Genomic DNA, 23,293 nt, shown 5'->3' with positions numbered 1-23,293 from the left:
TTATCATATCTTGCCAGTAAGGAGAGCGAACAACATTGAATGGGATACCACATGCATAAATGCACCTAGCCACTCTGGAATTAGCTTCTTCTCTTGCTTGCACATTCACCAATCTAGCAATTCTGCTATCCTGAACTGAATGGGATGCCCCTGGGCCTCTGGTATTTTTGGGTGCTGGTTGTTCATGTTCTTGAGTGTGACTAGCTCTCCTCTTTCTTGCTTCAGCTACAATCCTTGGCTCAATGTTAGATGGAGCTTGAGTAAGGTCATCATGCCTTCTCTTAGTACCATCCGCCTCATCTTGCTCTCTTTGATATGCCCTCCTTACCAACGGATCTGATGTTTTTGTGCAACCTGAAATCCCCTGTCCTCCTCCATGCAATAGATGCACCTTCACTCTTGGGTAGGAGCCCTTGTACGTATTATTGCAAAGATTGCATCGCCATTCCCATGAGCCACCACCTCCACATCTTTGAAGCTTCGTCACATGCCTCCAAAGAGGATAATATTCAGCCCTTGGGTTGGCCCTAGGGCTTGAAGTTGCAGCTGCACTTTGGCTGGAAGCCATTGCTGCAAAAATAAATTAAAAAAACAAATCTGTAAATAATAAAAACGTTTTTCATATTTTTGGATGTATAAACCTTAGAAAAATTAAAGAAATAGTAAGAAAAAAACTAAGAAATGAATGTGGCTTACCCAAATTAATTTTCTGTGGCTAAATCTACCCTAAAATGCCAGAAAAGAGGAGAAATATGGCTGTAGCTGAGCCAAATCTGCTGCAAAAATAAATTTAAAAAACAAATCTATCAATAAAAAACGTTTTTCATATTTTTGGCTGCCTAAACCCTAGAAAAATTGAAGAAATAGTAAGAAAAAACTAAAAAAATGAATGTGGCTTACCCAAATTAATTATCTGTGGCTGAGACTACCCCGAAATGCCAGAAAAGAGAAGAGAAATATGGTTGTAGCTGAGCCAAATCTGCTGCTACTGAAATCTCCTGCTGAAATCTCTTTCTCCTGCTGCTGAAATCTCTTTCTCCTGCTGCTGAAATCTCTTTCTCCTGCTGCTCAAAACACCCTAGCTGAAACAACTGCCAGTCTCCAAGAGAAACGACTTGCTGAATAGTGTGATGAGAGAATGAGACAAACTGCTCTTTTATAACTTTAGAATAGGTTTCTAGAACATCCTGGAAACCCTAAAAAAATTTAAAAACAAATTAAAAAAAAATAAATTAAAAAACAACTGTTTTTTTGGGGAAACGTGGCCCGTACGGCCTGGAAAAACGTCCGTTTCCGGCCGTACGGCCACGTTTCCGTTTCGGGAAACGTGGCCGTACGGCCGGAAACGCGTTTCCAGGCCGTACGGTACGGGGAAACGCGTTTCGTTTCGTTTCCCCTGGGGAAACGACCCCTAGGGCCACGTTTCCTGCAACTTAGGAGGAAGGAAATGTTATATAAAAAATTAATTATTTTGTAACTAATTATTCAAAGATCATGCCCATTCACTAAGAGGCACTTACGGTTGTATTTAAGCTAGGGCCTCCCACTCTGTAAACTATCCATTCATTCATTATTAATAAAATATATATCTTTGCTGATAATTGCTGAGTATTTCTACTCCAGCATCATGATCCACTATTTAATTTCAATTTATGATCCTTGCTTAGATGCCATAAAACATCAAATATAAGCACTTTGTATGAGACAATGCTTAGTGTACATCATGGTCGTTGACCTACCATCATCTAGCAAGCAACCTATTCGAGTGGATGAGCTAACCAATGCATGGGTGAGATGCATTTGAGAAGTTGCTATCTAAGTATCACATGAGGTGCTGGCTGGAAATTTGTATCTTAGGAGAAAATATTTCTTGTAGGGTTACCCATGTATATGGATGAGTAACAAGTATCAAGCACTCCATCAATGTCAATCTCTCTCATCCCCAACATTTTACGAGGCTTTGCAAGCTTGGCATCACTTAGGCATTTGGTGAAGACTTAGGCAAATTTCTCCTTTGTTATACATATTTCGAGTTGACTTTTCTTTTCTCGTAACTTCTCCCTCACATAATGATGAATTTTGACATGCTTTGACCTTGCATGGGAAATCAAATTCTTTGCCAATCAAACAGTGCTTTGCTGTCACAACAAAGTGTAGTAGCATCATCATTTGGAAGAAGATCCTATTATCAGGTAGCCTTCTTAGCCACTGGTTATGAGCCTTCAGTTTGTAGAAACCAATGTTCAAGCATTGTTTTGGGATCTGATAGATATAGGTTGTACAATAAAATATTTTCTAGGGTTTGCATCATACATTTCTTTTCTTTTCCTATATCTTCCTCTTTTCCAGTCTCATCAGATTGCATAGGCAGTTTATCAGTTCATTATTCTTATTTGCTTCAAGTCTGGTGCCTTTATTCTCATATCCTGGTTTGGATTTTATTTCGCTGCCACATATATGCATTTACATTCTGAAACTAAATCTTAACAGAATTTGATTTGAGTTGAATACTTAATGTGTTTCTTTCTCATGGTATCTATTGGAAGTGTAGTTATTTAGTAATGTCTTGAAATATGTCTTTGCATTTCATTTTTCCACAGTTACTGGATAAGTTATTTGAGATGGATGAATTGGGCATTTGGTGGCAACCACATGCATTACAGACCATTGGTGGATTACTGCTGCCCTGTTCAGTGTGGCATATTGGAAAGGTAATAAGAGTTTTGCTGGATTTTTCTCATTCAAAGTATATCTCGTTGCTGCTTTTAGCTTCTTGTTTTTGCAAAATTGTTGATGTCAAGAATCTTTATTGTCGATGTAGCACTGCTTGTATTGCTCCTAAATACCCAAATTAAAAGAGAAACATATAAGTTGAAGAGAAACTATATATAAAAAAAAGAGACTAATACTTTCTTTCTTGTTTTTGTGTGTTTCTTGTGATCAAAATATATGCTCGTTTAGGTTGCAGCAGAGATTCGACATCGGGCAATGAGTGCTCTTGGGACATTTCTAAGACGAGATCTGTGCAGTAAGGTTTGGAAAATAAAAGCTTGTTTTCCTTCTGATCTTAGATTTGCTTGTTTTTCCAGAAGTCTCATTGAAGTACAGATCATGACACAGACATTTTATCGTGTTGGGTGCCACCTTTAGAAGTAAGAGATGGTCTTCAAATGAGAATACATACTGTGATTTTAATTAAATAGTTCATCATCTAGCAAATGGTACTGCAATATGCTTGTTTTTCACCATCATGACGCCATGACCATCTGCATGATGTTAGCAACCTTTTTGTTTATACTAGGTTTTCTTCTCATGTAACTTTTTCTTTGAGTTTTAAAACGTCTATGACCAGTTGTTTCTTTATTGAAACTTACTTTAATGTGTTTGATATCTTGCAATTTTTTGAGTTGAAGCTAGTTTATGACTTCCATATGTTCTTTTATTGTTTAGTTTTTGGCATTCTATATTGCACTTGTATGAATCTCTTCAACAAGCAATTGCATTTCTTGCATTTGTGTCAATAAACATAAAGATATGTCCCCAATGAAGAATGCTTCTCCCTGCTTTGACAAAGTTTGAAATGTACTGGGGACAGATACTCGTCATATTAGAGGAATTGCTGAGTAATAATATAGTAATCACCAGGAATGGTAATTCCATAGTTTGACGATGAAATGTTGAATACGTTAGTGTGACAAACTGCATGACTATGTTTATGTTTATAGTTAGTGGTTGCTAGTTGTGATGTTTAGTTAGTTCCTTATGAAATACACACACGTGATAGAAATATATGATCATCTTGGAATGTTTAATCCTCTCATTTTTCATTGTTTAACCGCACCTATTTGGCATGATCTGGTCTCATTAAAAGTATATCAAGGGCGTTGATAAAATTTGCCAAGGCAGCATTTTTTTGTTTAGGAATAGGAATAGGTGGTGGGAAATTTTGGCTTCCTTTTTGGCAACAAGTGTTCTTTAGGTGTTGTTACCCAGAATTATTATTTTTTCAAATTTAGTTTTGATTTTTAACTCTATTGTTGCAAAAAAATGGATCATATTCGTCTCTAGAACCCTCTTGGATCTGAGGAGAGGAAGAAATCACTATCTACAAATAGAAGGGTGGAGAGCAAAACAGCATGTAGACAACTCTCATATATGTGGCAGCTCTAGATATTCTTCTTGTTGATGTACCATCAAGTGACAAGAACTTGTCAATGAAAGGGCACATCATTGTTTAACACTAGTAGCATTCTGCAATGTTCCATCAAGTTTCCAGGACATGAGAGCGGGAAAACAGATCTGGGGGATATGTAGAAGTACTCCCCACATATTAGCTGTGCTCCACAGGGGTGTGTCCGCCATGGTGAGGGACGTTCACCCCACATTTCCCACTCTCAGAGGATGGGGAGACACATGGAGAAACATTTCCCCATGTCCTCCTTTTGGGGAAATGTTGGAAACACAAGGGAAAATTTTTCTGCAATGGGGGGAACACATTTCCCCGAAAGGGGGACTTTTGGGTGCCCGTCTAGGAAAGGGGTGTTTCTCAGGATCCCCCAAAAAAAGGGTGCTTTTGGGCGTCCCCCCTTGAAAGAGGGATTTATGGGCATCTCCCCCAATTTTTTGCCTATTAAGGGTTTTAGAAAAGAAAAGTAGAAAGCAAAAGTGAGAAAACAACCAACATATAAAAAAATCCTACCTCACTTTCACTTCTTGATGCTGATTTTAATTTCAATGTCCATTGTCTATTGTTAATTTGTAGTTTGACAGAAGTTTGCCCCTAGGCTGCACCTCCGACCATAAGGTTCCCGAGTTCCCTCTTAGGTGTGCAACAACAATGTGTTTTCTTCCTAATGGCTTGACCAACTTAGGCTTACTAACACGTGGACTACACCTTTAGCTTATGTGCCTTTAACGAGATTGCTATCAACTTGTGGAATTAGTTTCATATGAAATCACCCAATAGCCCTTCAAAAAGTTTCAACGCTTAGCCATTTTTTCAATTCACTTCATTAACAACTTGGTTACTTATCTTCAATAGTAACATAAATAACTTCACAAATAGAACTTCAGCAGTAAAACAATGTGCAACAATATAAACAACAACACAATGTACAACAACAATATGCAAACGGAGGGGGAACTCCAAAAAAGAACTCCCCTTACTTCAATTAACTTCGGCTTAAACTTCAGAATATTCATACTCTTGTTGGGCCAAACCCTTGTATGGATCATTGCCAAAACTTCAGCAGAACTTCAAACAGGTTTCTGCAGCCCTTAGCTCGCATGATCGACCATAAACCAAGACTCATGTAGCCCCTTGGATCACACGTCCAACCAGAAACCAGAACTAATTTTGTGTGTAGCTATGCACTGACTACGGGCTTCCTATGTTGTGCTAATATATGATCATTTTGAGATAAATACATAGTGTTTGCAGGTACTTTAGTCCTTGGTCTCCAAGTTCACAAACTTTGCGCAAGGATCATTTTCGCTTGGATCCTGAATATTTATGTGGTGGATTAAATTTTCTTTAAGGCTATAGTGTGCATGGAGTTTCTGAAGCATTTTTAGCCATTTATCAAAGAAAATAGCCATAAAAATTTATTTCTCAAAAAAAAAAATTTTTCAAAATCCTTGTTTATTTGTATATTTGTAAATTATTTTGCCTAATTGGGGTTTTGAGGTTTTAAGGTTTTGTATATATTTGGGGTTTGGGTGTTTTATTTTCATGTTTGCAAGTTGAATCAAGAAATCAAGCTGAAGTAGAGATATATCTAGGCCCTTGAGGGTAAGATCAAGTCTCTAGAATTTTTTACAGGGCTACCCATTGAAGATTTTGCAGCAAAATTCAGATCTAGAGGATAATTTTTTTTTGTTGAAGTGAGGGTTTCACTTTTCAGGCCTCCCAGGCCTAGCGTCAACCTCTTAGGATCCTGCGTCAGCCTAATGACCCCCTGCATCAGCTTTTTCGGCCTCTTGGAGGCAGGCCGTAGCCTCCAAGGGCCTTGACCCTCCCTTCAAGCCCCTATGTTGGGGTTTTGAGGCCTTAAGTGGTCTAGCCATGGGCTTAAGGAGCCTCGACCCCCCTCTGAGACCCTAGACGACTGCCTTAAGGGTAGCCGTGGGCTTTTTAGCCCCTAAACCCTAGCTGTCTTGCCCTCTAAGCCTCAACGTCCAGCCTTTGAGCCCTTATCCATCCAGTGTTGCCCCATTTTGGTCTCCTCTACCTCCTTTGACCCCTAATCTGCCATCCTAGCCTCCTAAGCCCCTAACGCTAGCCCTATTGGGCCTAGCGTTGGCCCTCTTTGGCCTATTTTGCCCTAGTTTTCCCTAGTTCGATATCTGAAATTTTCAAGACTGGCTCTTTGGTGGTGTTGAAAGAGAAATTTGCTCAAAAACTTGTGTTTTCAAGTGCACGATCATTGGAGAAATTTTGGGCTACTTGGGCAAGTTGATCTACAAGGACTTGGGCCTAGGGTTTGATCTCTAAACCCTCATTTTGCCTCTATTTAATTACAATAGTGATAACATTGATATAATAGCCCTAAAATCACATTTGAATTGGTCAAAATCACTTAAAATTTCAAATTTTAAATCTTCCTAAATCTTGGCCACTTGGGCAAAATAGATCTAGCCTAGATCTAAAAATTTGCTTGCTACAATTTACTGCTTAAATTACTGAATCAAGTCTACAATCTTTTGAATCACACATCTAAAGGGAACTCGGAATTTGATTTTTTAAGTCTTGGTAAATTTTCCTATTTTTTGGGCATATTGGCATTGGGTTTAGCATCATTAGCTTGTTGATCTGTTGGTTTGTTTACTGCTGTAATAAGTTGTTTCAGATCTGATATATTACTGAATACATCATCATAAAGTGGGCTAAATACATAAATTTACATTTGCTAGCCATTGGAAAATTTTATGCTTTATATGTTGGGTAAATGCTATGATCTAAAGTGACTTCATTGCTGCTGTCATAGGGCGAATAAAGTGCTGAAATTTTCTGAAGTATTACTGCTGATTTGGTTTTTGAGATCTAACACTTGCTTGTTGGAAAATGTAACTATGTTCGGTCTCCATTAATGTACTTGAGTCATCATGTAATGTACTTGTCAAAAGAATAAAGAATTTTTTTATCATTATTATTGTGACTTATTAAAGCATGGGTTTCATGCTTGGGTCACCTTGTTTTTGGTCAAAGTCCCCATTGAGGACTTCTAGGATTTATTCCGAGTCAATAGTCATTGTACTTTTAAAGAGACCCTTCTTGGGCTTTTGAATCATGTAAAAATGTTAAGTATTGAGTCAAATATGCTTTATGTATCCTCCACACCATGTCGGCCTAGAAGAAGATCAAGTTGGCCTAAGGACCCTATTCGACCTCACATGGAGCCTATAAATACAAGCTCATCGAATTCATTTGGAGCATCATTCTCTCACACAAGTTCAATATCTCTTGTAGTTGGGAAAAAGTGCGAAGTTTGTTGCTGGGAAACCGAAGTGAATGTGAGTTTGGGGAGTCTAAGGAGAAAGGAAAAATTGAAATTTTGGTGCCTCTCTTTCTCTGTTTCGTGTCCTGGATTTTGAGATCGAAGTCTTCCAAGTTTCTCTATTGCTAAAAGTTGTCAGTTGCTGCCTAGTCGAAGTTGCTGGAAAGGGGTCGAAATTCTGGGAGGTTGACTTGGTGTGGAGGGAAGGTCTTGTCTTGGTCTAGGGTGAAGAGTCTCAAAGAATACTATTGAAAGGAAGACTTTCTTGACTAGGTTTTCCCCTCAAGGGCGGTTTTGCCATGGCATAGTGCCTACATTTGGTGTCTATTGTTTTATATACTGCTGCTTTGGTAATTGCTTGATGAACTAAAGGAAAGAAGTTATAAAGAATCTTAATAATAATAAACATCACAAGTAATTATCAAGGATAAGAAAATCTTTTTGCCTTTATGATTTTTAGCATGGTTTCAGAGCTTTGGTGAAGAAGGAAGTAAAAGGCAGTCTCAAGCACTTGATCAAGGAACCATTCAAAAGGACTATCTCAGGAAAGGGATCTACTATATTCGAGGAAGATGTCGAACACAATCAAGGGAGAGAACAAACTTGAAGGGGCCTCTAACTACAGGTCTTGGAAGAAGAGGATTGACCTAATCCTTGAAAAGAACAAGGTATCAGACTTGGTCAAAGAAAAAGTAAAGAAGCCTACAAAGGATTCCAGTGATGCTGACAAAGTGAAATACAGGGAATTAGAATTGGTGGCCATGACTCTGATGGTAGAAAGAATAAAGGACAACATTGTCCCATTCATAGCTAACATTGATCATGCTCAGGAAATGTATGAAGCCTTGTCGAAGTTATTTACTATTAAGAACATTGGTCAAGTAGCAAGTTTGAAGAATGAGCTAAGGACCACAAAGATGACTAAAGAAGACACTGTGGTAACCTTTTTTGTGAAGATAGCTAGAATCAGGGATGATCTCTTGGCCATTGATGGAATTGTTCCAGACAAAGAACTCGTGATCACTGCCCTATTAGGAACACCATCCTCTTGGGTGCATTTGCTGCAGGCCTTAACAGTTGGAAGGAAGCTCCCACTTTTGAAGAACTATGGATTGTTTGTAGTCAAGAAGAATTAAGGATCTCATTAGTCACCAATCCTGAAGGAGTATCAAATGCCTACATTGCTCAACACAAAGGAAGGAAATCGAAAGGACCAAGGAAGAATGTCGACATGTCCAAGATAGAATGTTATCATTGCCATAAGAAGGGTCACTACAAGAGTGATTGCCTCGACAATCCAAAGAATAAGAAGAGAGATAGAGATCATGCTAACTTTGCTGAGGAAGGAGACTCAAAGAAAGCCAAGCCTAAAGAATCTGACATTAGGTACTTACAATACTAAGTCCTTTGCTTATAGCTTTAGATATCTTTTTTTATATATTATAGAATTTATAGGTTTTTAACATAGTTTGGAAAAGACGTTTTTATTTTTTTATAAGTTTGTAGGTATCCCTCAAGGTTTGGAGGGAGCCCCCAACAACTTCCAAAGATAAGTATCTCATTTCCTTTCAGTTTTTTGTTTCATGTATTCATTTAGTTTTGATTATATTAAATACTAATCAACATTCCCCCTTTATTGTCTTGATTAGGAAAAACATCTTCAAGAAGTATGAAGGAGGACCTCTCAAGACAAGTTTGGTCAAGGAACAAAAATATGCTTTAAATACATTGATTTATTTATATTGAAAGGGTTATTCATTTTACAATCTATTACTAACATGGTTATGTCTAGCTATATTGAATCATAGTGATTCTTGTTTTGGGTGATTCATCACTTGATAAATCTACCCACCCTAGGTATATTCTTAATTGATTGTGTAGAACCCTAGACAGGTCTTGGAAGACCCTAACCTAAGGGTATGCTAATGTGAATGTCTGAAACCCTAAGCTGCTTAGGGATATTGTGAAATGTTGTTTGAAGTTTTTGTTGATAATGTCATGTTTGGGATTTTGGTATGATCAGGAAAACCTAACTTGTTAGGGTTGAATGATAAAGTCTAAAATCCCGAACCTTTGAAGTTCTGGTAATGTTGGGTTTGCTATGTTTCTACTTTGAAACCCTAACTCATTAGGGTTTGGTGGAAAGTGTAAGCAAGACCCTTATAAAGTCTTAGAAATGATTTCCTTGGTATGGGTGTGTTTGTTTGATCAATCCCTAGAATAATGAAGTTTGTATGTGTAACTCTTATTTGATATTTTTGTGAAGTTGGGTTTGACTAACACATGAAATGTCTTTGCATGATGATGAAATCTAGGCATATATAGATATGTCCTTTTGTTCGAAGCCCTAGCTTGGTCTAGGTCAGATGTATTAATGTTGTCAGACATATGATATGCTTATGAATGATTATGAATACCTAGATATGTGTGTTGACTTGGTTATTGATGGTCATAAGTTTTAGGATTTAATGGAAGTCCTTGTCTGAGATTCTAGGATGATGATATTTGGAAATCTAGGGGTTGGCAGCTAAACCCTAGTAGGAAGTAAGTTCTCTAGTATGTGTAATATAACAATCAAGAGATCTATTCATTTAATGATTGTTGAGTTTGTGAAAATGGAATTCTAGGGTTTTGGAGTTAAACCTTAGTAGAAGTAAAAATCTCTGATGTATGATGACAATATGATAGTTTGAGATTGTTGAAATCTGAGCCTTCGTTGAGATTGATGGCTGGTCAGAAATCTAGGGTTTGCAACTACCCTAGTGGAAGCTGGTCATGTTAATGACTTAGCTGTAATTGACTTTGATTGATTCTCTTGCATGAATTCTAGGATTTGTATGAAATCCTAGTGAGAGTCTAACATATGAATTTTGAAAGGCTGTTGGATGCTTTATATTTGTTTGAATTGTTTTCTAGGGTTTGCTATATGTTGTAGTAAGGTATGTCATACCTTTGGAAGAAACATTGAAACCCTGGATGGAATGAAAGTTGTTGTGAAGTAGTCTAGGGTTTATGTCTCTTGTTTGTAATTAAGTCTGGGTATCTGATATGTATATAGTCAAAATTCTTCCGTAATTTTGATAAGGTTCACTTCATGCTTCTATAGATTTGGTTGTACTTGCTATCTAAGTTGTGCAGGTACACAATCTTCAACTTGGTGAAGATGCTTGATGTGACAAAGCATGATGAGGATGATAATAACTCTGATGAAATGGTTGGAAGCCACGAAAGATTCTCCGATGACGAAAATAAGAGGCTAATCTCCTGGAGGAAGCTTGCTTAGAAGAGATCTCCCTAAGATTAGGAGGGAGTCCAGACGAAGAGGTGCTTCTTGGTTGAGAGGGAGGACATAGCTTGGTTTTGATTGTGTGAAAATTCCTAATCCTCAAGGAACCCCTACTGCAACAAAACTGAATCTACTTCACCTACTTGATTTTAATTACATTCATCAAGTTATACTTCTGAATACTGAAGCAAATTACTTATGCAGGCTACACTACTTAAATTTGATTTGCATGAAACAAGGAAACTGAGAAAGAACAAGATACATAGGACAATTATTTTTGGACAAAATAGTCCTCGGAAAAACCTAATGTGGGAAAACCAGTGCAGCAGATATGAGGGTTTTATTATTATGCAGATTTCTGAATACAACTAGGGTGCCAAATCTGGCTCACCCAACAGAGTATAAGCTCGACAGAAGTACCTCTATCCGAAGACAGATATTTTGGCGGATCCAACAACTGGATGAACAAACCCCACAGGTGACTGCGTTGTCCCCAGTGCTGTGCAGTGATGGCTACTCCCAGCTTTGCGTTGGGACTGCGTCACCTCCTCTAGGAGTTGCGTCACCCTCCCGGTGAGCCTTCCCGACTCAAAAGTCGATCTGCTGAATTGATGCCCAATCTACCTCACAAAAACCCCAGCACTGCCTCTATGTGACTGCGTCAGTTCTCCAGCTTTTGCATCACCCTCATGGAGCTACGTTGTCTCTCCTTGGTGCTGCACTGCTTCTCTGCTATGTATTCTCGGCCTTGGATGAAAGTGCCGCTGGCGAAATACCCCTCTCTACACTAGAAGCTTACTCCGAGATTCTCAACAATCCACGCCCCAGAATTTCAATCTAGCTCTAGTGTTGCTCTCTATGTGTGTGTTCTCCAACTGACCCCAAACCTTCCTTTATACTTTTCCTGTTGAGAAATCAACGACCATGATCTAATCTCTAATCAAAAGCTAAGATTAAATTAGACTTGATACTCGTCTCTTGGAAGCTTCTCACCCATATTTTCATTAATACCCATTAATATTTTAATTTTCCAAGTTTACACTTAGGAACCCCATTAAAAATATTAATTATTTTAATAAAATACAATCCGGGTGGAATTTCTCCAAACGATTTCTGTGTCTTGGAGATATCATGTGTTCTAGCCCCTCCACAAAATTTTGGAGCTAGAGCACATCCGATGCTACCCAAAAATCAACACTCCCTCTTAGCGAGGAATGTGCTCTAGCAATACTTCCCAGCTGAAGTATTAAACTAATCCATGACATTGGTCCTCTGCGCTGTTGATGCTCGGCCTGCTGCGCCTCATCCACTGCGCTGCTGCAATCTGTACTGCTACCCATGACACTGCCACTGTCACTGCTATATCTGTACTGCAACTCCCTCTCAATATGCTGCATCATGCTACCCATAACATTGCCACTGTTAACTGCTGCATAACAACTTAGTTGCTAAGAAGTAAGCAACTGAAAAGCCACCCAAAGCTGACATGCTGGTTAGTCTGGATGCCCTATGACACTGAAGCTACCTCTGCTGCTAATCTGTGCTAACCCTTTGATCCTACTGTGTTGCTGTTGTATTTTATGTGTGCCTCCCGCACTGATGCAACATTCCATTTCATTGCTTCAGACTTTGGCACTCTAGCTCTGCCACTGTCGCTCCATCCTCCCTTGCACCAATTGAATCCCGTCATTTTGCTACTATCATTAAGGGCTCCCGTAGCCGTATGTGATTCAAGAGTTTGGGCACCTCAAGGATCTGGCCTGTCTGTAGCTCTTTCGATCTACAACTCTAAATATCCCCACCTCCCTCTTGGAGATGTGGCTACCATCTCTGCCAAATAGAAATGTCGAATGACCTCCTCTCTCCTCTACACAGGACTACGTACTCCGTGTTGGAGCTTGTAGATCTGTCCCTGTCCGCTGTTGTTCAGCAAGTGAAAATTCAGACTCCTTGGTTGGAAGTCCTTTGAGGAGAAAATTCCCCTTCTATGTGTCTTCGCTCTTTTCCGACTGATTTCTGCCCCGGCAGAAACTGCACCCTTCAAGCACTGTGTTGAGCCTCTGCGTCACTCCCTCTGCCTCTGCAAACTCTTGAACTAGAAATCATACCTCTCTGTCGACTCTTTCAAAGAGAGATTTCCTCGGAATCTCTACTTCCTGGCAAGGACTGCGCAATACCTTCAAGGAGATTCGAATTGTTGCCAAATGCAACTATTGACCTCTCTGCTTAGCGCTAGATCTGCTCTTCTTGTTTCAAAATCAATGCTTTGATACCATGTGAAAATTCCTAATCCTCAATGAACCCCTACTACAACAAAACTGAATCTACTTCACCTACTTGATTTTAATTACATTCATCAAGTTATTCTTCCGAATACTGAAGCAAATTACTTTTGCAACCTACAATACTTAAATTTGATTTGCATGAAACAAGGAAACTGAGCAAAGAACAAGATACATAGGATGCAGTTACTTTTAGACAAAAGTCCCCAGAAAAACCCAATGTGGGAAAACTGGTGCAGCAGATATGAGGGTTTTATTATTATGCAAATTTCTGAATACAACTAGGGTGTCAAATCTGGCTCACCCAACAAAGAATAAACCTGGCAGAAGTACCTCTATCCAGAGAGAGATATTTTGGCGAATCCAGGGATTGGATGAACAAACCCCATAGGTGACTGCACTGTCGCCAGTGTTGTGCAGCGATGGTAGCTCCCAACTTTGCATTGGGACTGCGTCACCTCCTCTAGGAGCTGTGCCACCCTCCCGGTGAGCCTTCCCAACTCAAAAATCGATTTGTTGAATTGATGCCCAATCCACCTCACAGAAACCCTAGCGCTGCCTCTATGTGACTATGTCAGCCCTCCAGCCTCTGTGTCACCCTCCGGGAGCTGCGTTGTCTCTCCCTAGTGCTGCACTGCCTCTCTACTATGTATTCTTGACCTTGGAGGAAAGTCCCGCTGTCGAAATGCCCTTCTCTACACTAGAAGCTTACTCTGAAATTCTCAGCAAAGCACACCCCAGAATTTCGTTCTAGCTCAAGTGTTGCTCTCTGTGTGTTGTGTTCTCCAACTGACCTGAAGCCTTCCTTTATACTTTTCCTGTTGAAAAATCAATGACCATGATCTAATCTCTAATCAACAACTAAGATTAAATTAGACTTAATGCTCGTCTCTTGGAAGCTTCACACCCATATTTTCATTAATACCCATTGATATTTTAATTTTCCTAAGTTTAGACTTAGGAATCCCATTAAAAATATTAATTATTTTATAAAATACAATCCAGGTGGAATTTCTCCAAACGATTTCTAGGTCTTGGAGATCTCATGTGTTCTAGCCCCTCCACAAAATTTTGGAGCTAGAGCACATCCGATGCTACCCACAAATCAACAGATTGAAGAATGAATTTCAGAGGATATGTTGTTGCATCGGAAGTAGGAAAGAAAAGTGTACGATTGAGGAATCTTCTGTCAAAGATTCGACTGATAGTCCTACTATGAAAAGTTGAGAAACAACATCAAGTTGTCTGGATGACCCCGAAGGTTTGTATTTGATTATGTACATATATTATTGATTGGGGTTGTGTTTGTACATGTGAATCTCTCAAAGGTTTTGATAGCATGCTGGTTACCAATCAATTTGATTGGGAGAGATTGGTAATCCTTGATCTATTGGATCAAGGAGTGTTGAGGCTTTATGAGTGAGAAGCATTGCCTAGGAAGACATTTGGCCGACACTTTGTGTTAATGTCTGGGTCTCGAAGTTGGAAACGTGGTGTTGGTTATTGAGCTCTGTTTTGGATACACGCCTGGATTTCTGGGTTGATGGTTCACAAGTAACCCTGATGGTACCTAGAGGGGCTGAAAGCTTGAGTTCATCTTATTCCCACTTCGATAGATTGCCCTAGTCATGAATCTAGTTCGTGGCATTGCACTACCTAAATTATTGAGAGACTGGATGGATAGATTGCCTTGGTCAGGAATCTAGTCTGTGGCATTACGGTGCCTAAATTGTTGAAAGACCACTTGGATAGATTGTCCTGGTCAGGAATTTAGTCCATGACATTGTAGTGCGTAAAGTTCCTCATGGTTCATATAGTTTGAGATCTTCCATTTGTATTTGTACATTATGAATACCCCCTAATTAAGAGGGAGTGTTGGAAAATGTAACTATGTTCGGTCTTCATTAATGTACTTGAGTCATCATGTAATGTACTTGTCAAAAGAATGAAGAAAAGAGTTATTATTATTATTATTATTATTATTATTATTATTATTATGACTTATTAAAGCATGGGTTTCATGCTTGGGTCACCTTGTTTTTGGTCAAAGTCCCCATCGAGGACGTATAGGATTTATTCTGAGTCAATAGAGTCATTGTACTTGTAAAGAGACCCTTATTTGGGCTTTTGAATCATGTAAAAAGGTTAAGTATTGAGTCAAATATGATTTATGTATCCTCCGCACTATGTTGGCCTAGAAGAAGATCAAATCGGCCTAAGGACCCTATTCGACCTCACATGGAGCCTATAAATACAAGCTCATCGAATTCATTTGGAGCATCATTCTTTGACACAATTTCGATATCTTTTGTAGCTAGGAAAAGGTACGAAGTTCTCTTGTAGCTGGGAAAAAGTGCGAAGTTTGTTGCTGGGAAGCCGAAGTGAATGCGAGTTTGGGGAAGTCTAAGGGGAAAAGAAAAATTGAAATTTTGGTGCCTTTCTCTCTCTGTTTCGTGTGTTGGATTGGGAGATCTAAGTCTTCCAAGTTTCTCTATTGCCGGAAACTGCTAGTTGTCGGAAGTTGCTGCCTAGTCGAAGTTGCTGGAAAGGGGTCGAAATTTTGGGAGGCTAACTTGGTGTGGAGGGAAGGTCTTGTCTGTTGAAGAATCTAGGGAAAATCAAGTTTAATATGATTCTTCTCACCATGATAACTATTTGTGAGGTATTTTTAACTTTTTCTTCTTAGCACAATCGTCTCTTGATATTATTAGAGTGTGTCTTATTAGTTCATCAAATAGTTACCAAAACAAAAAGGGACAAGGACACAAGATGTTGGCTTTTTGCCAGGGCCAAAACCTCTCACTCCTTGAGTGGAAAACGCTCACAAAATTCTTCTTATAGAGATTCCAACTGACGAATACCAAGACCATGACCCTTGACCTATTTAGCCACTCCAAGAGCGAGACACCAATCCTCTTCTTTGTCATTGTTGAGATCATCATCACTGCTACTGAAGTCTAAAGTCACCACTGCTGCAATACCAAGGCCTTCACTACTCTACCACCTAGATCATTTGCATCTTTGTTGCACTGAGATCATTGCTACATCACCAAGATCTTCATTAGAACACCACCAAGACCATGATTGCATATTGCAACTATACTGGGATCACAACTGTGTCTATAAGGCATGCCGAGACATAGTGTTTCACTGTATGATCACAAAGATCCTCTCCATCATAAATATACCAAGACTATGAGACAATTATCACCAAGACTGTGACTGTGTCTACAACATATATGCTGACACAGTGAGTGTCACCGAGATCCTTCTTATAACATGTCTTCCAAGACTATGACTATGTCTTTAGTATGCCTAGATAGTGTTGTGAGGAGACCGAGATATTCCTGAAAAACACAGAGATCTTTCTCCTCCGCAATACTGGAATATTGTACTCATCCAAGATTTCCTGAGCCATTGTACTTGTTCGAGATTTCAGAGGATCCAAGTTCTGCTCCTCTTTTGCGCAGACCCTAGCTGGTTATATATAGTAGTTTGTCCTCCATATTTAGCCGACATGAACCAACGAAGAGATGTGTCATTTCAAGTGAGCCGACATGAGTGTATTTAATTCCTTTTGCAGGCCGACATGATGAAGAGGATTGTGCTTGTCATTTGGAGGGATTCTTGACATTTCTATAGACCTATATACATTAAACATAGGCTCAATAAGAGCTTCTTCATACATGACATTAACTCTTTGACTTAAAATAAATCCTAAGGCTCTCAATGGGAGCCACTAATAAATAAACCTCTTGCTCATGAAACCCATGCAGCAAGGCATACAAAAATAATTTTGTTCTCTTTATTGCATCATTTACATCAGTCATAATTACATGTCATTATGAAGACCAAACCTAGTTACACTTTCTTCAACATTGTCTTGGTCTAGGGTGAAGAGTCTCAAAGAATACTATTAAAAGGAAGAATTTCTTGACTGGGATTTTCCCCCCGAGGGGGGTTTTTCCTTGGCATAGTGCCTACATCTGGTGTCTATTGTTTTATATGTTGCTGCTTTGGTAATTGCTTGATGAACTAAAGGAAAGAAGATATAAAGAATCTTAATAATAAGAAACATCACAAGTAATAATGAAGAAGAAGAAAATCTTTCCACCTTTCTGATTTTCTAACAGTGGTCTCATTCTAAGTTTACCAAAAAAATCTGAATTTTGCACTAAAAGCACTCCTACACTTAAGCTCTAAATATCTGATCTTTTGATTGGTATAAGTTGCTTTAACACTTGAGATCTAATCGGTATCATTGTGTTTGACATCTATTTGAGACATTGTTAAGAAATCATTGGATAACTTCTCTAAGTTAGAGATCATAATCTTAAGAGGTTTTAATATCTTGGTTGTCTATCTTAAGCACTTGGCATCTTAAGTTTCATTGGTTAAACACCTTGTGGAATATTGTTGAACATTGACACTTGTGTCTTTAAGCACCTATCTTGTCTTAAGATTGTTATCTAATCATTGTTAAGTACTCTTGCTATAAGGTAATTTACACTAAGTACTTAAATAACATAAACAATCTTAACTCAAGAAGAATTCACTCAATCTATCTTGCATAAGCATCCTAGGACTTAATTTGCATTAATAATTTACCTCCAAGCATAAGCTTGGTTGATAGACTCCTAGGGAAATCCTTTTCCAATTAGCTTGAGAGATTCAACTGTGCTTAGTGGTTAACATAGTAACCTTGGATTCGTCAGAGCCACAGTCTCTACAGTGCCGGAGGCACTGGGTGGGTGGAACACAAGGGGGAGGTATCGTTAATCAAGCCATTTCCTGCTTCCGATTGGCTTCCATTTCACAACCTACTCTGAAGACTGTTTCTCAAAACAATTAAGGGAGAGGTTCTACTTAAACTAGGCATTTAAGCTAAAAATAACCAACATCCTTGCATCACCCCTAGCTCTTAGGAGTTGCATATCATATAGGATAGTCTATCATATTAAGCAACGGGTGTCCATCTAGTTACTTGGTTTCAATGTATAATAAGCAAGAATTGTGACTCCATAAGACACTGGTCTCATCTTAAAATCTAATCTAATCATTAATCTTGCTAAATTCTACCGAGTAGCTAGGCCACTCATTTGTGTCTCCCAAGCAAGTTGGTTCCCAACTTGTTTTCCTTCACCTCATTCCATAGGGACTACCCGCGATAGCCTGCTGTTGGGAGATAGCTAAAACGGAGTGGGCAGGGATCAGATTGACAATCCCTGCCCTGAGCAGTTGTCGCGGTCCCTATACAATCTGGGCAACAACAAGGCCCGTGAGAATTTTTCACTCCTCATCTTCTCTCAGACTTGTTGTTCATTTCTCTATGAAAGGGACAAGTCGTCACTTGCCCTGTCAGCTCCATATATGTGTTGTCCCAAGTATTCGCACCAACAACCTTCATAGATGTCCATGTCCTCCTTCAAGTAGGCTCTCCATCGAATGATGCAGACATGATTCTTCTTTAGGCTTGTCACATACAACACATCTTGTAGAAGAATGGTTTGACCAGAATGTAAATGAAAAGAAGCAGAGCTAGTCCCTTTGACATCATGAGTAGAATTATCCCCAAGTAAAATTTTCAAATTGGTCTCCCTCTCAACCAAATTTGAGAGGACTTCACGATATCTAGTGAAATGTCTAGATGCCCCACTATCCACCAGCCAACTATCAATGCTATCCAAAGAAATGCTAGAAAGAGCAGCAACAAGAACATATTCAAATTGAGAATTTGCAACATTATTAGCATACCTTATATTTCTTGATCTCTTTTAGGGGCGTTGGGGCTCTTCAACACTTGTATGGGAAGTAGAGCCTCCTTTCCTTCTTCTATTGTTGAAGTTGTAGTTGTTTTCATTGTTGTTGTTGTTGGTGGAGTTTCTTTAAGCATTTCTTCTTTTAGGGGAATCTCGGGCCATGTGGCCAAATTCGTCACACTTGAAGCATTGGACTTTAGAGAGGTCCCTTATATTATTGTTGAATGGAGGAGCAGGCTTCTTTGGCTCCTTTTGAAAAATATTCCTTTCCCTTTTCCTTTCTTCACATTGGCTGCAAATGTTGTATGCTCTCCTTCATCTTGTTTTTAAATTCTCCCTTTGAAAAGGAGCCTAGATTCCTCTTGAGTGCAAGAGCGCAAGAGTTCATCTAATGAAGGAGGCTCCTTTCTACTACTATGACCTGCAATGAATGACTCCCAAGACATGAGGAGTCCACCAAGGGCCATCTGCACAAGTTCCCTATCAGAACTTTCCATTTTGCCGCAAAATATAAGAAGCACCATGTGTCAGTCAACCTACCCCCAAAGAGCCAGAGGGAATGGCTCGACACAAAGACAGCACAAGGCGCCTCTTGCTCGCCAGACCTCATCCTGGATGCAACACAATAGACATAGAATGATCAGCAGCTTCTTCCTTTTGGCCTCGGATGTTAGGAGGAGCACTCGCTCATCTACTCCCCCTATGATCATGTAGTTTGATTTCATGGCTGTTCTAGGGTACCTGGACAGGGAGAGATTGCCTTGCTCGCCTCCCTCGCCATCGGCCATCACTTTCGGACATGCTGACCTCATTGGCTTCATCTTCAGCTCCCCCCTCGCTTCTTTGGAGTTGCACAATCCAGCAGCAAACATACTTCACATTTCTCATTTTTGGTCATCTCATATGACTTTATACATTCTCTATTTGTACTTTTATTTCATGTCAGTCCTATTTTAGTCATATCTTAGTCTTATTAGCTTTGGAGTTACAATGGAGTTGCATTTGCACTCCCACATGTCTTGTACTTACATTGGATGTATCCTTTAGTCCCATTGACCTACTCTTGTGGTCACTTGAGGACATTAATATAATTATCTTATCTTATTAATTGCATGCAACAACTTTAAAGAAATCTGATAAGGCTACTGTTTGTTTCTTCTCTTTTCCCAACACTAAATGCTTTTGCACTATGCCCTAGTTTTTGTGTCTCACAGGCCACTTCATTAACATGAGGAATTCATGTAGGAGTTCTCAAGTTCTTTGACTGGTAGTCATAGCCTTCTAATATTGTGCATTGTGTTGTATCTTTTTGAATTTTTCCATGTCTTTTTGCTTCATAGAAGGGCATGCTTTTATTCATGGTCGCTTGATATCCGTGCAATGTTCTTTTCCTCGAGAATAGGAAGCAGTGTAAACTTTTTTTTTGCAAATAAATGTGCAGTCAAATTTGCTGGGCCCTCTTTCTTTTTCCTTCTAGTGATCGTTTATGCATACACCAACATCTCCACTCTTACCATGGTGAGAGTTTCTGTCATGCTACCCACTTCTTTGTCTATTCTGCCTTCATTTCTGCCAGGGTCAGCATCCATTTCCTGATAGGAACAAGCAGTAAATGAAGCAGATTATGTCATCCTGATTCCCTATTAAGAGTATTTGATCAAAGGTCTATAAATAGAGAATCACCCTGCAGTAGAAAAACACCAACGGATGAAACAACAGAAAAGGTTTATAGTTAATGCTTGGGTCTTTTGTAATGCTGTTTTAAGTGACCATTGTTGGATGCAGTCTTTTTTCATGAGAAAGCCCTTCTGTCATTGAAAATGTTTCCTGTCAGATTGGAATCTTTCTCAGCATGTCTATAGACAATTTAGGTCTCATGGGAAATCGTTTGGGCAGTGGGTAGCATTTCCAGTCAGCGAAGGACACTGTTGATTGTCAAAACATGGATTCATATGCAATTCTGTCAGGATTCCTTTATTTTGAAATGATTCGGAATTGGGAGCATCACCTTTTGCCTGTGGTTCAGGCTTTATCATATATCCTATATTTATTATTTCGACATTTCCTATTTGTAAAATTCACACTTTGACATCCCCCAATCTTTTTTGCAAATTGCATTTTCTACTTGTTGGGTCCTTTTAAGCTATAGCTTGTCTTACTAAGCTATGTGCTTATTTGCATTTTCTTGTAAAAATGTTTTAGCTATATCATTAGGGGCTATCGTTTTTAAGATTTTATTTTGATATGGTGATCTTTCATTGCAGGAGCATTTAGTAGTTTTATTACACTCGCAACAATTGCTTCTCGTTGTGACAGCTTGCTTAGAAGAAGATTATTACACTGATACACGTCGTGTTAGCTGCTGTGTTATTGAGCATATTGTTCGGAAGGTTGGCTCTGTTCTGGATGGTATGTGAAGTTAAAACCCAATAATTAGTAATAACTGACTGTTTTTACAAGGAAAGTGACATTTTGGCATTTGCTTTATTCTTGTCTAGGGTATTTTGCGAGTGTTCCAATTTCCTTGAACGTCAGTCAAAGATATAAATAAAAGATACATTATTTGTTTTGCTCAAGGACATTGTAATTGCAATATAAAATAGTCAATATTCAGATTGCCTTTACACAATGATAGGAGGTCTACCTTTCTCCAACTAGTGATTACACATGATTCATTCAAAAAGCTGAAAATATTGATTAATTTTTGAGGTCTTGATCGTATAATTCCTGCAAAAATTGTGAAGATCAATCTAAACTTTTCAGGTTTTGAGTGTTGAAATTCATCATTCATGAGTTAGAGTGTTAAAACGAAAGTTACATGAACCATGTGTTCCATCAAAATCACAGAAGATTACAGTATCGGTACAGTACTCATCCACAGATTAGGAATCAGGATATCTGAACTCTAACCCCAATTATTTTTTACAAATATATTTTTAAATTTAAATGTTACATTGGAAAAAAGATAAAATGAAATCATGATTAAATCATATCAACTGTTTAGCTTTCACATTCACTTTGGGGAGTGAGATTAATCAACGGTAAAGAGTAAATAGTAAACTAGCATCTGTTGTCCTCATCAAATTCTAGTCTTCTAGTCTCAAAATAGTCGTAGAATCTTGAAAAAATAATTAAGACACTTTCTTCTCAATGAAGAATGATTTTAAAAAGTGGCTTTTTGCTTTTATCTTACCTGATTTTGTGGTTCACTGAATTTGATTCAACTTCATTTAATCCTGCCTGGTCTGTCTCATTGACTCACCATGTTTTACTAGATTTCAGGGGTACTCATAATTTCACCTATGCATATCCAGGATGCCAAGTCAAAGAGTATCAGTAATGAAGTGACTGAAGGGCCTGCCAAAGGTGCTAAAATTACAATTAGCTTGGTGAGCACATGTCCACTTGGCATGACTGCTTACCCAGGCAGTATGGTAGGTGTTGCGGCACCATAAGGACACCTCAATTAAAGTTGTGGTGAGCTTGTTATATTGATGGTGCACATTGTTGATGCTGAAATCTGAATGATTTGTGAAATCTGCTACAATTCTGTCACTGTAAACAAATCCAATTATATGGGAAATGTATCTGATTTGAAATATACAAAAATCCCAATAATCCAGTACATATCCGAGATTTGATGATTCCGAGAAGATTTGGATGTAGGTGTGGGGTGTCCTAAGTTGAATCCAGAAACACTGATGATAACACATCACATTCAACTGATAGATGCTAAAGAAGACACCTTGTATATTTTTCACTAATGTCTATAGTAGTACTTACATGTGAAATATATTGTAAAGGATGAATTAAGCATCTTTGTGAACCCATGTACCCTGACCAGAATTTGGTTATGCTTTTTTTCTTTTCTTTTTTTTTAAATCTTTGGTAATGAAGTTAAATTCTATTTTGTTTCATTAAGGAGGCCAGACATTGCTCATCGTAAGTCTTGCATTGTTTTGTGAAATTTCGGAAGGCTTTGGATTTGGTGCCAAGGTTCTTCTTTGAAAGCCTTCATGACATTGGCGTATGTGATTCACTCAACGCTGGATCTACCGACACTGCTCTTCTTGCTTCACCTGCAGCTTTGATACCATGTGAAAATTCCAGAACCGAAATCCCTACAGCAGCAACTGATGATATTACTCCTATTTGTTAAATTCCTTCAAACAAATTACTTCTTGTTTCCCACAACAAATATACATACACTGTAGCCTTCACTTAATTAAATATTATGCAGAAACAAGAGACTGAGCAAGAAAGAAAATACACATAATTGACACCGTTATTTTTTGACAAATATCCCGGGAAAAACCCAATGCGAGAAAACTAGTGCAATAGATCTTAGGGTTTATTATTATTAAGCAGTAGTTTTTGAATACAACTCTAGATTCCCTCCCGACAATCCAGTTACAGTGAAATACAATTGGTAGAGAAGAATTGTGAAATTACCTCACTCTACCCGGTTAA

At 38.7% G+C, this 23,293-nt stretch overlaps 1 protein-coding gene across 8 annotated transcripts in view; it reads left to right on the top strand.

The window, feature by feature from the left end:
* The window catches only part of LOC149240761 (uncharacterized), a 399,764-nt gene that overhangs the window by 355,439 nt on the left and 21,032 nt on the right, over positions 1-23,293 (top strand). For 4 of the 8 annotated variants that reach the window (XM_089373808.1, XM_089373810.1, XM_089373809.1 and 1 more), the window contains 3 exons: positions 2,601-2,711; positions 2,962-3,033; positions 21,088-21,232. In XM_089373808.1, the coding sequence (XP_089229934.1) occupies positions 2,601-2,711; positions 2,962-3,033; positions 21,088-21,232 (328 nt within the window). Of the gene's footprint in view, positions 1-2,600; positions 2,712-2,961; positions 3,034-21,087; positions 21,233-22,098; positions 22,301-23,293 lie in introns of all 8 variants that reach the window. The other 4 variants (XR_016246545.1, XR_016246543.1, XR_016246544.1 and 1 more) reach the window with 4 other exon arrangements.

The sequence above is a fragment of the Pinus tabuliformis genome, chromosome 8, assembly GCF_031772625.1.
Source record: "Pinus tabuliformis cultivar Carrire ecotype Pingquan chromosome 8, CPIR1, whole genome shotgun sequence".
Classification (NCBI taxonomy): Eukaryota; Viridiplantae; Streptophyta; class Pinopsida; order Pinales; family Pinaceae; genus Pinus; species Pinus tabuliformis.
Note: the sequence above shows the minus strand (reverse complement) of the source record. Positions and strands in the feature narration are given on the sequence as shown.